We start from the raw sequence: 16,116 nt of genomic DNA, 5'->3' as shown, positions 1-16,116 counted from the left end.
AACGGTATTCTAAATTTTATTTAAAATGTGGGTGACTTGGAATTTTGTGATGTTTTCTTCATCTCAGGCCACTTGTTAACCAGTTCCCAAGTAACTCAAGTTTCAAACCTTCCCCGAACATGAACACGACTCAGGTTACTTCCTTTATGAAAGACATGTTCAACATAATGTGAAAAACAGACCAGAAGGTGGCGCTACATAAAAAGCCTGAGGATCCTTCCACCATCAGCTGTAATTTATGTTATTTAGGAACTCAGCTGTCAGACCATGTGAAGCTACAGAGAGGAGTCAGAGGCTGTGTCCCAATTCAGGGTCTGCACGCTTGAAGTACGCGCACTACGCGTACTACGTACGGTGCGTACTATAAGTACGAGAAGTGCGGAAGTGAGAGGCTTGTGAAATGGGACGCTTCGTCGCGCTGTTCAGGTTGCCTAGCAACCATGATACTAACCGCGAGACACGTTACATACAGCTTTGTTTGACAGAAATGAAGGAGAAAAATGTTTTGTTTGCGGCAAAATTATCCACACCCACCGCCGCGCTGTGAATTGTGGGATATATGGGACCACGAAGCGTGGACCGGACCACGCTTGATATTTGGGGAAATCGACGGCGCATTTGGAGTATGCATTTGAAGCACACTTCGAATTGGGACAGCCGTCGTCGCGTGGCGGTGACGTAACCGCACTTGAAATGCGTACTTCAAGCGTGCAGACCCTGAATTGGGACACAGCCAGAGTCACCAACACCTTGCCAACTAACCGCAGAGGTCCAACCCTCCTCTGTATGTCTCAGTGTTTGTGCAGCTGCTGTAGGTCTGTGGACTCAGTGGACGTTTTTATTTGTTCTTTTAAGAAACAAATAAAAACGTTTTTGTTTTTTTAGACTTGCATTTAGCTAACACTTTTCTTTATGCTTTCTTGTGAAGCTGGCAAGTGATTCTTGTCTTGAAGGGTGCTATATAAATGAAATGTTCTTACTATGTGGCCCAGTGGTTTTGTCCATATTGTGTAAATGTACAGTTAGTTATGGGTCATCAACATGCACGCCTGTTTTTGTAAGATTTCTTTATTAGTGTAACAGAGTGAATGTAAAACTGGAAACTGTACAGGCTGAAACATTTTTAACGATGAAAATATACATTTCTCATTAACAAACTAACCAGTACGGCCTACAAAAAATAGTTCTTGTAATCAACATTAAACAAAACTGGTGACATTCACAGAAGCACAGAGCTAAAACATGAAAGCAGACCAATAATGAACTGTGCAAAAATCTATTTCAGATGACAGAAAGGCGTTGGAGGTCAGGGACAAATGTAGAGGAAGAATTAAACATTACATGTGAACAAGGCTGAAAAAATAAAAATCTTCACCGGACACAGACGCCTGGAAAAAGGGGGAAAAATAGTTAGCAGACAGGATCAAACACATTTACATCAGCAAGCAGTTAAAGAAAAATGTAAATTCAACAAGAATTTTTCAGGACTTAAAGACATGCAGCTCTTTTTCACTGAAGCTGTGGTAATGCTGAAACCACTGCTGATAGTGGCTCTGCTGCATGAAATCAGCACTTGCTGCCAACAGATTTCATTAAAAAAAAATTGAACCCCAGTTCTGCAAAGAACTGCACGTAACCATCAGCACGTAAACCTTTGGAAAAGTGAGCTGGTTCTCTCCAAAGGAAGAACTGGAGCCGCACTGGGACATGCAACGCTACTGAGAGCAATAACCTGCAAAAATATGCCGGCTGTAACAAAAGTTGATTTTTTTTACAGACAGAAGGTTCAACAAACATTCCAATTTCAACAAATTTACATTTCTGAAATGATTTCATGGTTCAGGCTTTAATATTACAGTCACGCTGCACGAGCTGTGCGTGATTGTTCAGCCAGTGCTCAAAAACAAAGATGGAGAACTGTAACCTGCAGAACCAGAATAACCTTTTAACTATGAATCATAGGAAACGTGCCAGGCTGAAGTGGAATTATCCTTTAATTTTCCTTTGAATATACTTACTTCGTTCAGTCTATCTCAGAGATCAGGGAGTTTGCCGGCTGCATGACTTTGGACTGAGGCATCTGGCTCGTGTTCTTTACCTTCTGGTTAAAAGCTTCAAGCTAGAAAAATAACCAAAGAGAAAAACGATTTATGATGACACGATGATGACGGCTGTCACAACAGGAAACTCGGAGCATAAAGCAGGGAAACAATTCCAGATTATAGCAGCGATAATGTAAAACATAACGACAGACTGAGATCAGGATTATGAAACTGAGATTCAGATGAAGTAATGATACTCAGAAAAGTATATCTAAGGTTTTAAATGACATGATTGACAACTGTTACAGATGCAGGGCATCAGTCATGTCTTCAAATGTTTAAAATTCTAAAAATGGAAATGATTTTAGTGACGTGTGACAGCGTCTGCTTATGCTTAAAATACATATTGACACATCTTAAGTGTCTCAGACTGAGTACTGGGAATTCTGCTGAAGTTGATCCTCAGACCAAAAACACACATCAAAGAAATACTTTGAGCTTCCTACAGTTTTAGTTTTAGTAAAGAAAAAAATAAAGTAATAATCCATCCCCAGAATTAGATCTTTTTTCATTTTTTGCATAACAAAATTTAATAAAGTTGGGCTAAATTTTACCATCGTACTACTAAACGTTTCTGATTTAGAAGAATCTTAAAGTATATATGGAGCATTTTATTATGTAAAATACATTCATAAGTACAGGAGATAAAACACATGAAATTTTTAGGGCTGATAAAGCAGACAAAGCATCCATGGTACCAATACTCTGTTCCTCTATGCCACAGATATCACATCAGTGAGAATCTGACACATCCAAGATACTGATTCTCACACTGGGATTAAGAATTTCATGCTGATATCTCCTGCACTTAAGAAGTTATGAGGGTCAAAAATATATTTTAAAAAAAGAAAACAAATTTGAACCCCTTCTAACTGAAAATGTTCACTGGATGAAGGTAACAGCATGCATGGCTTCATTAAATATACTGAAGTAATTGTGCTCAGTGTCCTCTGAGTCACTACATTTCATTATCAACAACAACAAGCAAGGCAAATAATGGCACAACCTAACCTCTTAGCATGGCATGGCCTCAAGAGCTGGCCAAACCGACTGAACACCAACCTTTTTCCTCAGGTTCGCCTTTATTTCCTCCTCTGTTAGCTGCGGCTTCTCCTCTTTTAACTCCTCAGTGCAGGGGTCATTACCCACAGTCTTGGTGCATACCTTTGAGTCCTGTGGTGCCAGTGGTGTCTTCAATGCATTATTGTGTTTCTCTAAAATACTTTTGGGATTCCTGAAATCTCCCATAAGTTTTTTGCGACCCCGTCTCCAGTTGTGTCCACCTGTGAGGCTCTGAGAGGATGCCTGCTCGGTATTGATGACTCTCAGGCAGCGAGAAACAGAGGCTGACCCATCTTGGCCTTCGCTCACAGACAGGTCCGGGTTTGGAAATGAGGCACTGTTTGTAAGAAGGCTGGGATCAGGGAAAGCCATGTTAGGTGCCACTACAGAGCCAGGAAAGTGCGGGTAAGGTTGGCTGCTGGCAGAAAGAGAGGGAGGAGTGTTGTACTGATTGTATGACCAGTAAGGATTTGTAGCACCGCTGTAGTGGCCACTCTGGCTAAGAGCAAAATGCGAGTACTGAGACAAAATGTAGTCTGGATATGGAGAAGCAGCAGGATGAGGAAACACGGGATTTTGTGAATATGGATAAGCAGAAAAATGTTTTGAGTCTTTTCGCTCTCTGTCCCTCAGTGTTTCTCTGCTGTTCCATCGATCTCTGTGTTTCAGTCTCTCTCTGCTTCTTTCTCGCGAGCGGCTTCGTTCGGCCTTCCGCCTCCGTTTCAAATCTCTGCTGCGAGAGCGTCGACGGCATGAGGGGCTCGGGCTAGAGCTTCTAGAGGTTGACCTGGAGGAAGATGAGGACGAGGAATTTCTGTGATCTCTAAGAGAGCGCCTCTGCTGTGTCTCGTCCTCCCCTCTGCTCTCAGTCCTCCTCCTCCCTTCACTCTTCCTCACCCTCCCTTCACTCTTCCTCACCCTCCCTTCGCTCTTGCTCCCATGCATTCTCTCCTGACTCTGGTCTGTTTTGCTGCTCCGCAGAGGAGAGCCTGATGAGGACTTCCTGCGATCTCGGTCACGAGAGTGCTTCTGGCGGCTCTCGTGCTCCTCTTTGCTGTTCACACGTTCGTTTTTTCTCCCGCACAGCCTCTCCTGAGTGCGGTTTGCCAGTTTGCTCAGCTCGTCCACGTCCAGGTTCCATCCCAGAGTTTTAAGAATGCTCTGCAGCTGTTCATGCTGCTCACTCACCGATGAGGTTTCTTCCTCCTCCTTCTTCTTCAGTGCCACCGGAGACTTTAATCGATTACTAGAGCCCAAACTGTGGTCTCTTTTGCTCTTCTTCTTCTTCTCCTCCTCCTCACCAGGTAAGAAGAGCCTCTCTCGAGTAGATGAGTCAGTCTTTTTCTCTCTACTGTTGGTCTTGTTGAGGCCTGCCAGCAGGTTTCTACCATTTGACTCGCTGTCACTGTCATCACCGAGCCCGGGAATTAGGGCACCACTCTTTAAATGCTGGCTCTTACTGTCCTGGTTGAGACCCTTCAGCAAGGGTCCACTTTTCAACGACTGGCTCTTGCTTGCCCAGTTGAGGTTCAGCCTAATGGGCTTAGTGTTTGAGAGTTGGTTCTCACTGGGTGATGTGGCTCCAGTATTTAACTGTTGGCTTTCATTGGCTTGGCTGAGGCCCGTCAGCCGGACTCCACTGTCTGACCGCACACTGTCTTTGGCTTTGTTGAGTCCAGGCTGTGGAGCACCACTGCCAGTACCTTCACTGGACTGGCTGAGGCCCCTCAGCGAGGCTCCAGTATTTAATCGTTGGCTTTCCTTTGACTGGTTGAGGCCCGGTTCACCTTCATTGGCTGTACTGAGTAGACTCTCATTTTTCTGACTGAGATCCTTCAGTGAGGATCCACTCTTCGATCGATGGCTCTCACTTTCCCATCCGTGGCTTAGAAGAATGGGTCTAGTTTTTGAGTGCTGGTTCTCGCTAGGTAGGCTGAAGCCTGACAGTGAGGCTCCGGTATTTAACTGTTGGCTTTCACTGGCGTGGTTGAAGTCTGTCAGCAGGGCTCCACTGCCTGCCCGCTCACTGTCACTGGCTTTGCTGAGTACTGGCTGTGAGGCACCGCTGCCAATACTCTTGCTGGGATGGCTGAAGCCTTTCAACGAGGCTTCAGTCTTCGACCACTGGCTCTCACTGGCCTGGCTGAGTAACAGAATGGCTCTACTGTTTGAGCACTGGTTTTCACTGGGTGGGCTGAGACCTTGCAGTGAGGCACCACTAAACAACCGTTGGCTTTCCTTTCTCTGGGTGGGGCTCGGCTCAATGTCATTGTCCATGCTGAGTATACTTTCACTGGGCTGTCTGAGGCCCAGCAGCGAAGCTCCACTATTCAGCTGTTGCTTCTCAGTCCTAAAGGGTGGATCTGATTTGCTCTCCATGTCAGGGATCTGAATGTTCAGGGGCTCCTCACCTAAAGGAAGATCCTCTCTATCATTGCTCATAATCTTGTTAAACTTTTCGATGTCCACGCCTTTGTTGAGGATGCTGAGGAAGCGCTCAAAACCCTTGTTGACATTATTTTCATCCTTTGCTGGTGAAGAAATGCTTCGGCCGAGAGGTGGCAGTGACACACCAGGGACCTGAGAAGGAAAAAAAGAGATTACTGTGTCATTACTCAGAGAAGAGTAGAAAAGTAAAGCATTCTAATGTTGATCAAAGCTTCTTCTTATTTTATGATTCATTCATATAATACTGCATGTAAGTGGAGGTATGGTGTGGTTGAAATACAAAGAAAAAGCAGAAAAGCATCAACTGTACAACCTCGCCACAGTCATCCTCAGGTTTGAGCAAGTTGATGTCGACTCCTTTGTTGAGCACGCTGAGGAAGCACTCGAAACCCTTGTTGATGACGTCCTCTCTCTTAGCCGGTGATGTAACGCTTGGGCTGGAAAGAGGCCACGCAACGTCAGGGCCCTGAGAAAGGTCAGAAATTCACTTTACTGTTGAACCAGCAGATTCGTGGTGAGAAGCTCAGATGCTGTCATAAAAAGTATAATTACATGCTGCCATGATCCAGGTCTCAGGTAAACACGTCTGAAATTGTTCTCAGCACTTCCAAATCATCAGCCACTCAAAAGATAATGGCCATATTTCAGTGTTTTATAGCACATTAATAATGTTAAGACAAAAGATAACATTAGCATTTACTACTTCATTGCCATGACACAACAGAAAGACTGTCAACTGCTGGATCAACAACATAAGGACTGTACAGTCCTCTGTTACAGAGGCACCTTGAACGCCTTCGTCACAAACAAACACTAACACCACAAACACATTGTAATTTGGGGGAAAACACTGTTATTCACACACATCCTGGTGGCGGTCAGAGGGCCTGGTGGCGCCAGTGTCCGGCAGCCTCGCCTCTGTCAGTGCACCCCAGGGCAGCTGTGGCTACAATGTAGCTGCCATCACCAGTGTGTGAATGGGTGAATGACTAAATGTAGCGTAAAGCGCTTTGGGGTCCTTAGGGACTAAGTAAAGCGCTATACAAATGCAGGACATTTACATCCATCCGAAATGTTTGTTCCAATCACTTCAGCTGTGAGGGCTTTGTGTGGCACGATATTAACCCCCGATTCTTTTGTCCCCGTGATAGAACAGAGAAAACCGACTCAGTGTGTTAAAACATCTATATTTCTTTTTATTCAATAATCTTCCGGAAGAGAGAGACCCCTGCACAGCTCAAACGCCAGCTGCAGGATCTCTAACATTAGAATCATAAACTGTGCCTCATATAGGTTTTATTTTGGTACTTTACACGTCACACAATTTCAAACATTGCTTATATGGAAAGTTCCTCTTTTCTGTGTCTTATCTATTAATATATCTGTGCACTAAAACTTCCTGTTTTTCAGTCTGGCTGAGCACTTTGTGAGTCAAAAGTGGCCTTGCTCTACAAGACTTCATTATTAAAGTACATAAAACAATATAATAGGAAAATAAGGATACTAAGGATATTGATTTCATGACACATACCTGTTCACTGTAAGGTGGTACAACAGTGTGTCTCTTCTTCATTAGAACCTTCACTCTGAGCTTCAGAGGATGCTGTTCCTGCAGCACACCGCCTTTGCTCGGGCAGGAGGAGCTCCTTCTCTCTCTGGCCGACTGCACCTGAATAATAGAAAAAGAAAGCTTTACACATGAACGAGATTTTTGAAATTGTGACAGTGAGTCAGTACGAGTCTACAAGTGATGAGGTTTCATTTCTTTTATTTTATATTAGGCCCTGTGTTTTTCAGCACTGAAAATCTCATGTAGATATTCCCTGTATAAAAAAAATAAGGCAAAAATCCTATGTACCCTACTTCATCTAAATCTCAAGTATTTATAATATGAAGGTCATATTTTTTGTTATCCAAATAAACAAAAACAAAAAAAAGAACAAAAACATCTGATTCTAAGGGGATCAGGTGGGTCGTGAAAAAAAAAGAAACACACTTTACTCTGAGAGTCTATTCAGTGCTCCTCACCTTTGAGAAATAGCTGAGGTATTGTCGCTGCATCAGAATCTCCTTCACTCTGTCTCTTAGAGTTTGACCTACACACATAGCCGGAGGCTCGTCACCGGAAACACCTGGTGGTGTCTCCACAAACCGCGTTTTCGTGGCGAGTGTAGCTTTCTTGTGCATAATTCTCTCCTCCATCTCTCTGAGGAGCTGCTTGTTTCTTGCTAGCTCTACATCCTCTTCACTGTATGGCAGCGGCTCTCCGTCCGGGTCCTCCACCTCTGGGACTTTACTATGAACATGATGAGATGAAGAACTGAGCTCTTTCCACCTCACATCACTCCTATGTGGTTCAGGAACAGTATATCTCGAGTGTTCGTGGTAAGTGTCCCACTCTCTGTAACCTCTGGAGGCATTCCCCATGCTGTGGCGGCTTGGCTCCAGAAGTCTCTGGAGTCTGTGGACAGCATCTTTCCACTCACGTTGATTCATTCTGCAGTCTCTCCAAGTGTCTAAAGCAGAAACAGTAAGTAAGAAATATGCAGCAAGTATGGGTAAAGATAGATGTGTATGTATATTGTGAAGCCATTACATCCTCCCATAATGTAAACACAAAGACTATTTTGGACCAGCTTCGAGCTTTCATGTTGTCTTTATGCTTGTTTCACAGCAAAACTCTCAGCGTTAGCTTACATGAACGCTCCTAATGAGCAAACACAGACCCAACCAAAGTAACCAAGTAACAACCAAACCCGGCAGCCGTCACATCACACTCGTTAACGTGTGGACAGTCGGTCTAACATACTGTAAGGTGTTTACACAACTTAGCATCGTTGCTAAAAAGACTGGTCACCTACTATTGCCGTGGAAAACGAGAGCTTCTTCTTTTACATCGTGGAAAGATTTTTCATTTTTAAGCTAAGAGCCACTCGAACCAAGAACAGTGAAACTCCAACATTAATGACGTTTCGGTAGAAAAAATGGGAACCGTTAAAGCTAAACGAGCTTTTGGTGTTAACAGAAAGAGGCCATTACTGATCACATTGCTTCGGTGGTGTAGGTGAGTGAAATGTGACAGCAGCGCCCCCTGCAGGACAGAGTACTGACACTGCAGGAGAAAAACAGGTCAGGTGGTCGTAAGCGCCCCCCTCCAAAAAAAAAAAAAGATTCCTGGGCTGCAAAGAATTATCATTTTATAAATTTACTTACCAAATAAAACTATTTATAAAAATAAATGCATTTAGAAGCAAAAACATTTCACTATCGCTGTTTAAAGATTGCCCTTCAGACTCCAGCCTCAGATGGTTTTAAACGAACAACTACTCCGCACCTTTTAGCTGTTTGTAAATGCTCTCTACATCAGTTTATTTTTTTTATTTTTTAACTATGACGATGTATTGAACCATTATTCCTGAGATTAAACCTTAGAGAAAAAATTGCAGTTGCAACATGCCTTTTTCTTCACTCAGTATATTTCCCTTCATTATATACACACATTCATTCATTCAGTCATTTATCCTCTACTGTCCTCCTTCAGGGTCGTGAGGGTCTGGAGCCTAAAAGCTCTGATTTGATCTTTTCTGTTTGAAGTTAGTATTTTGCTTCAAAGCATTTTGTATACACTGTTTTTTCCATAAATAAGGCTATCATCATCATTATTATTATTATGATTAACTTCACCTCACTATTATTTAAAGTTACATGTTGAGTCTTGGCTCTATTTTAAAAATCACATTTTTAGAAATATATCCAAATACTTTATTCAATATTACTGCTCTAATTTTATATTGAAAATGCCATTATTTATTAAAATTTGTTACTTTGTGAGCTAATTTGTTATATTCATTTCTTTTATTGACCAAAGTACTTTCATGTTTTGGCTGCTATAACGGTAATTTCATTTTTGAGTAGTATTGCTTATAAAGCATCTATAGAGCATCTTATACAGCCTCTATAATTTAAACCTTTTAACCAAAATAATTCTAAATTATTATTTCAAATAAATTTCCCCTACCTTAGACATTTTAACATGATTTTATAAAGCTTTTAAAAAAACATTTGTATTCCTATCTGCTGCTTGTGGTTGGACTAAACTGAAGGTTAACAGCTGAAACCAGTTTTGCCTCTCTCGTTGGCCGAAGGCTTTTTTTCTCCTGTAAAGGAAATGTGCTCTGGGTTTAAAACGTCAGTCAAATTCATTGATTAAATCATTGTTTAAAAACAAAATTGGAAATTCATATTTTCTATTACAGAGCCTTTCAGGTTAGTTGTGGCGAGAACAGCGCCACAGTAAATCTGTACACGTTCAATAACTCAGCACACAGTCAAAGTATTTGCTTTTTTGTTTAATATTATCCAGTTCAATATTTATACAGCAAATTTCTGCATGTTTACAGAATAAGAAAAATATGTAAAGAGACAGAAGTGTAGAGCATGTCTTGTAGTTGTAGGTTGGCCTTTGAACTAATTAATGAACATAAAGGCTCCTATATAAAGACAAATATGATGTCCACAAAAATAAAATGCATCAAATTTTAGTAAAACGTTAACAAAATAACACATTTTTGTACTTTCAGTATTTGTTTTTGTTTTGTTTTTTCCTAGAGTGACCGGGCTATTATAAGCTACACCAACCAAACAACATTAAAACCACCTGCTTCATACTGCCTGAGGAGTCCAGGCATGCATGCAGGACCTCCGAGCGGACGCTGCAGTGGATCCTTTGGGTCCTGTGAACCTCTGAGAATTACAGTGGTCCAGCTTCGTAGGCTGGCTTAATAACTTGTTGTAGTATAACGGGCTGCACTGCCATACAAGAGGAGGCTGCTGCCATCAGCCCAATGCCTGGTCTGCATCAAAGCTGTAACAATGTCAAAATAGCATCCGTGTGAATTCAAGGACCCGAGCTGTTGCTACTTCCACTGTCGGCAGTTTTAATGTTGTGGCAGACTAGTGAATGTGTGATGGGTATGAGAGCAGACCGAGAATCAAGAAGAGCTGCAGCACCACCTACAGTTTGTCATCAAACTCACGATACAGTAGCTGATAATGTCATTGTGTTGTTCTCTTAGTTGCTGCTGGACTGATTGCTTGCAAATGTTCACTGTGATGTTCTCTGATGCTTCAAATGCGTGTTTTGTGGTTAAAAAGAGACTCCCTGAAGGCCCAGCTGTTTCCATCAGTCAGTTTCAAAGTCTCACTTCCACCCTGCGCAGCCTCGTTTATCTAGGCTTTTTTTTGGTTTGAATAACCTGCAAACAGCGGGGCCTTGTCAGTGGTTTGGACTTTTGCGTTGTGTTCACTGGCTGAACTGCACTTACATTTGATTGGCTGAAATACGGCGGCTGTGGATGATTAACGTGATGCGGGAACATGTGGCTCGCTTGCGGGAGCATGGTTGGATACATGTTCATAGGCGGGATGCCGGGGTACGGGACGAAGGGTGGCATAATAACCCCCGGCCCAACATGGGGCATTGGTGGAGGCACAGGAGGTGGGTATGGCATCGGTGAGCAGTTGACCGGAGGGTACGTCGGCACCACCGGAGCAGATGGAGGTTTGGATGAAGGGTATGAGGAATTAGGAGAAAATGGTTGTAATGCAGCAGCGCTCTCCTGAGATTTCCCTTCGCAGTTCTTACTGTCCTGTACTGTGCTGCTGCTCGTCTTCTGGTCATACTCAGCAGATTTGTATACTTGATGCACATCTGTTACATCCCTCTCTGCACTGTACGAGTCTTTTTTACTGTAATAATTCTGATTTAAGGGGCTAAAACTAGATCTGCTTGATGATGATGATGCTCTACTTTGACGTCTCGGGGAAATCGGTCGCCCCGTGCCCTTCTCCCTCACAACTTTACGAGCCAAATCACCATCCTTCTTCCCATACAGCCGCTCCTGGATTCTATGAGACATTTGGCCAAGCTCTTCAAATCCCAAATCCATGCCAATGGCCTGCAGCACATCCTGCATTTGCCTACGCTTGTGTTCATCCTCAGGTGGCAGCGGCACCCTTTCCACCACCAAGGGGGACCTGGATCTGCTGCGGAAGTAGGCTTCCCTGCCATCATTCCCCTGAAGGGGCTTTTCATCAGAGAGTGGGCACCGTTTTGGGCTGATGGACCTTCGATGAGTCTGCGGGGAAACTGGTCTGCGGGACCTTTCGCTTTCACTCCAGTAGCTGTTATCCTGGTGGCTTCCTTGATTCCTCCCAGCATTGTGAGTTGGAGACCACAGATGATCAGCAGGGCTCGGTAATAAGGTTTGAGAAACGGGTTGATCGTCGTCATCCGAGGTCTGAGTCACAATCTTAGTGAGAACGTCGACATTCACGCCCTTGTTTAGCACGTCGAGGAAACGCTGGAAGCCTTTGGTTGACTTCTGCTCAGAAACAGCTGCACTTCGACTGGGTGCATCACTCTCAAAAGACTGATGGGAAGCACACAAACGTCACAGGTATAAGAGTCAAACAAATCTCTGGAAAGTTAAACATTTTCACACAATTTTCTGAGACACTTCTGAAAGCAAATCAAACACGAAACAGCAGTGTACGTGACATCTGAGAGCGGATTTGTAAAGCTACTGCAGAATAATGAGCAAGTGAAATACAATTACAGCCTATTACACCTTGTTTTCTTCTTGTAGCCGTTTATTGTGTTAATCGATATTCTGTCTGCTTTGAGGCCAGTTTTGATGTGCATCCCGTTTTGTTGTCACACTCATATTGATAAACCGTTAGAGTGGTCATTTCATTTATGTCAGGTTACAGGTGAACAGGGCTATGGGATCAGAGCCCAGATATACTGATATTCATGGTGGTGTTTTTACTGTGTGTTTTGTGCTGCATGTGTTGTAGATGTTGTAAATGCAGACAAAATTAAAATGTTAAAAGCGTTTGGCTCGGTAGACTTCTATTTCTGCATCATGTCAGAAATTTCACAAGTTCATAAAGAATAAGAAATACACGTGTGCTGAAGTGAAGTGCCAAGCTATTACTAATAAATAGGCCTATCAACTCGAGTTACACTTCTGAGAAGGTGCCAATCTACAGCAAGGTGGCTACAGCATGAGTGTAACGTTTCATGCAGTAGAAGTATTCAAGAAATATTCAAGAAGTATTTGGGATAATGCAAGAATACAATAAACACTCTCTGCAATTAGCCAAACTGCAGGCTGAGGAGCACCGGTCCTCCTCCTCCTCCCTCAGATACATGCAGGAGTGAATGCAGTGTGGTAAATACACTCAGCATTTACCACACTGCAGTAATAAAACCTGTCTTATTATGCATGTATTAATTATTATTGTTGTTGTTATTCGGCTACCCAGCAGCGTATGATGTAATGAATATTTGCTTCTTTTATTACAAATCAGTAAAACCACACAAGGGGCCAGTAAAGCTCTGATCTGGCGGCCAGAGACAAGTGGAATTACAAGGCATAATGTCTGAAGTGATAAAGATTTATCAACATGTGTAACGTCAAACCCACCTGTCGGCTCGAACCATTCAATGGATATCTTGTTCCAGCTTGGCGATAATCCTCATCATATACAGAAGTGAGAGGACTGTCCGTCCTCTCTCTGGGATTGACATAACTCTGTTTGACATGGATAAATATTTTTAATCAAACCACAAAATGATTACTTGGAATTAAAACGCTATTCAAACTGATGCAAACACACAATTGAAACCTGTCCAACCCTCATTAAGCAATCATGTAAACTTACCCTCTCCTGTGATCGTGCCCTCTCTTGTGATGGATCCCGGCCCCTCTCATATTCATCTCCATCTTTGTAAGACCCCGACAGTCGTCTGTATGTTAACTCATTTAGCTGCCTGTATGGGAACTCCTCATGCAGAGGCCTGTGCCTGGAGTCCTGAGGTGTTTTCCTGTACTTGAAATCCTCATTTTGTGGTGACGCATCTTCAACATTCCTGGTTAGATGCGACCGTGAAAAACTGTCCGGTGAAGGCCTGTACGTTTTCTCCTGAGCCTCACGCCTGTACCTGTAATCCCGCTCGTCGTCATCTGCAAACCTCTGCTTTTTGTTGTCAGAGGGGTCCCGCACTGGTGAAGACATGCGTCTCCTCGCCGGGCTCTTCCTGCTCCGGTCCCTGTTCAGTGTATCTTTGCTGTACAGCCTCTTCGGAGACTCACTGTACTCCCTACTTCTTTTCCTCTCTGTGCTGCTGCGTCCATCCCCACCATATTTATGATACGACTCCCGTGGCATGTCTCTGGGAGGGTCACGCCTTTTCTCCCATCTGTTGTCATATTCATCCCGTTGCCGTGAACTTCTCTCGCTGTACTGCCGCCTGGAACTGTGTTCAGATCTGTTTGAGTACATCCTCAGACCTGAATGATACAAAAAGAGGATAAACTTGAATAATGTCCGACTTCAAATAAACACAACCACTTATCTTGTATTAACAAGGCAAACAAAGTGCTCTCCACTTGGAATATGTCAGGATTTCTACAGTTGTTCTGTGCCTGTGGCGGTACTCCAAAGAAATTGGCTCCAAAAATTTGTGATTCTAAACTGTGTGTCTCTGTGCCAGTTATGTGACAGACGCATGTATGCTCCTCAGGTTAAATGTTTAGCATCAGTTACCATGGTGATCGAGTCAGGTTAGAAGAAAGCCACATTCATGCTAAACCATTAATAGCGTTCTGGTAATAACTACCCTCGCAATTCTTCTAAGTCGGGGTTAAACTGAAGATAGCCTCATATGCTGCCTGCAGAGCTGGCCTATGAGGTGGTAAAACAGGCCAGCTCACTGTTCAATGCTACTACGGTTTACATTCAGAGATCACACTGACAAACATTCCCCCCTAGATCATAAATGCTTGATAATCACAACAGGATTGAAAGAAACAAGCAAATGTAGGTCACAATGCGTCTACAAAAATATCCAGCAAAACATAAAATAAAAATTTTTTAAAATATGAACAAACAGCAGGAGTCACAAACCAACAGTATAGGCGCGGGTGTGTCTTTAAATAGAAACTACGTGTAAAAGCACCTGCTGTAGAATTCTCTGAAAGGACGCTCAGGCATCCCAGAGCTTAGATAGTTGGCTTAATGGAGCTTTCGGTATGCCGTGACCGAGCTAACGTTAACAGCGTTGAACGTTAGCGTTCGCTGCAGCAGCTGCCTGTTAGCAGGCCACGGAATAGCTTCAGTTGGCTTTAGCAAAAGGAGAAATATCAAACTTACAACTGTATCATCGACGGGATAGTGTTTCCAGCTAAAATCGCTGCGTCTGTGAAAACTTTCTCGTCCTAAAGTGCAGTTAAATCAGCAGGAATTAAAGCTTTGCCCCTGCTTTTGATTAACCTACTTAGCAGCATTCGCGGTGGGCTAACGAGCTAACGTAAAATTACCATTTCCGCTGGATGACTCCACTTTCATTGCAAATCAGGAAACACACACTCCCTTGGGTAAATTAAACCAGGGAAAACTGCTCAAAATATGTTTAGCAGTAAGTACGTTTCCTAAAAACATTCACAAAATGTTAAATACAGTCGGACAGCATTTTAAAAAACAGGCACTGACTGAATTCCAGGAGGTTTGTTTTTCTAATCTCCCCCCGGGGATGAAGAAGTGGGTTCGGCTACTTTTTAACGCAACTTTATTGATAACATTTAAACACAAGAAATTATCGTCAAAAAGTAAGAAAATTCACATTTAATTGTCTTTTTAAAAAATGTTTTTCTTTATTTTCTTCAGTTACACAGAAAATACAAGACAACAGAGGCACAGAGAGGCACTGTATACATAAGTACATAATTGTGGGGTACGTACTGGCATACTGTGAAAGCACAGTATGTAGAAGAGGATGATGTATGGTTTCTGAGAGGACCTTTAAGTCATTCCTTTTTGTTGTGAGATCAAGGTGACTGGTCAGCCAACACATCAGGCAAAAACAATCCTCTGATTTCCTGATTCAGCTCTGCAGCCACAAGGACAGGAGGCTTTTCCAACATGTGAGACTGGGCGCTGATCTGCAGTACAGGAACTCCACAGGGCACTGTGCTGTCTCCATTTCTTTTTACCTTACACAGCTTCAGAACAACTTCTCGTCATGCCATCATCAGAAATACTCTGATGAAAGTTCTACAGTGGTTAGATGTGTTAGTACTGTACTAACACAGATGTGTTAGTACTGTTAGGAGCACTGTAACAAAAAATAATTTCCCCCAGGGATCAATAAAGTATTCTGATTCTGATTCTGATTCTAGTAATGCGCAGGAAGAGGAGGAAGACAGAGCAGAGGATGATTTTAGTCTGGAATGTTCTGAATGTGGATAAGATTGGAGAGATGGTGATTAACTTCATATGCAGGGAAGAGGACAGCTACATTAAGCCATATAAAGTGCTTTTCTACTTTAACTGAGCACTCAAAGCCTCAAGCCTCGTTCACCCAATCACACACTTTATTCTATCTAGCATTTATCTAATATTGTCTTATCTAAAATTCATGCACACTTACAATACTGGG

At 42.9% G+C, this 16,116-nt stretch overlaps 2 protein-coding genes across 4 annotated transcripts; both read right to left on the bottom strand.

Annotated features, from left to right (window-relative positions):
• Positions 1-1,052: 1,052 nt before the first annotated feature.
• On the bottom strand, positions 1,053-9,129 carry LOC113023598 (uncharacterized). The gene is made up of 7 exons (XM_026169765.2): positions 8,474-9,129; positions 7,641-8,128; positions 7,144-7,281; positions 5,926-6,078; positions 3,165-5,744; positions 2,019-2,119; positions 1,053-1,388 (listed from the first exon to the last, which is right to left on the bottom strand). The coding sequence occupies exons 2-6, from the start codon at positions 8,106-8,108 to the stop codon at positions 2,024-2,026; spliced, it is 3,435 nt and encodes a 1,144-aa protein (XP_026025550.2). The 5' UTR covers positions 8,109-8,128; positions 8,474-9,129; the 3' UTR covers positions 1,053-1,388; positions 2,019-2,023.
• Positions 9,130-9,946: 817 nt separating this feature from the next.
• Positions 9,947-15,145, bottom strand: LOC113023597 (uncharacterized). 3 transcript variants are annotated; one of them, XM_026169761.2, is made up of 4 exons: positions 14,999-15,145; positions 13,341-13,969; positions 13,103-13,210; positions 9,947-12,043 (listed from the first exon to the last, which is right to left on the bottom strand). In XM_026169761.2, the coding sequence occupies exons 1-4, from the start codon at positions 15,024-15,026 to the stop codon at positions 10,838-10,840; spliced, it is 1,971 nt and encodes a 656-aa protein (XP_026025546.2). In that variant the 5' UTR covers positions 15,027-15,145; the 3' UTR covers positions 9,947-10,837. The 3 variants fall into 3 exon arrangements, with proteins under 3 accessions (XP_026025546.2, XP_026025547.2, XP_026025548.2); XM_026169762.2 differs by having other exon boundaries at positions 14,832-15,000; XM_026169763.2 differs by lacking the exon at positions 14,999-15,145 and adding an exon at positions 14,638-14,775.
• Positions 15,146-16,116: the final 971 nt, after the last annotated feature.

Source organism: Astatotilapia calliptera, chromosome 6, assembly GCF_964374335.1.
Source record: "Astatotilapia calliptera chromosome 6, fAstCal68.1, whole genome shotgun sequence".
Lineage (NCBI taxonomy): Eukaryota > Metazoa > Chordata > Actinopteri > Cichliformes > Cichlidae > Astatotilapia > Astatotilapia calliptera.
This window is presented reverse-complemented; position numbering and strand designations above follow the sequence as displayed.

Bases quoted from the DNA above. Each gene is read 5' to 3' on its own strand.
- LOC113023598 (XM_026169765.2), bottom strand. From the start codon at position 8,108: ATGAATCAACGTGAGTGGAAAGATGCTGTCCACAGACTCCAGAGACTT. The intron at 7,282-7,640 runs GTGAGGAGCACT...TCTATTATTCAG, and splicing joins ACCTCAGCTATTTCTCAAAG to GTGCAGTCGGCCAGAGAGAG. The intron at 6,079-7,143 runs GTATGTGTCATG...GACCTTTCTCAG, and splicing joins TACCACCTTACAGTGAACAG to GGCCCTGACGTTGCGTGGCC.
- LOC113023597 (XM_026169761.2), bottom strand. From the start codon at position 15,026: ATGAAAGTGGAGTCATCCAGCGGAAATG. The intron at 13,211-13,340 runs GTAAGTTTACAT...CATGTCAAACAG, and splicing joins GGGCACGATCACAGGAGAGG to AGTTATGTCAATCCCAGAGA. The intron at 12,044-13,102 runs GTGGGTTTGACG...GCTTCCCATCAG, and splicing joins TGAATGGTTCGAGCCGACAG to TCTTTTGAGAGTGATGCACC.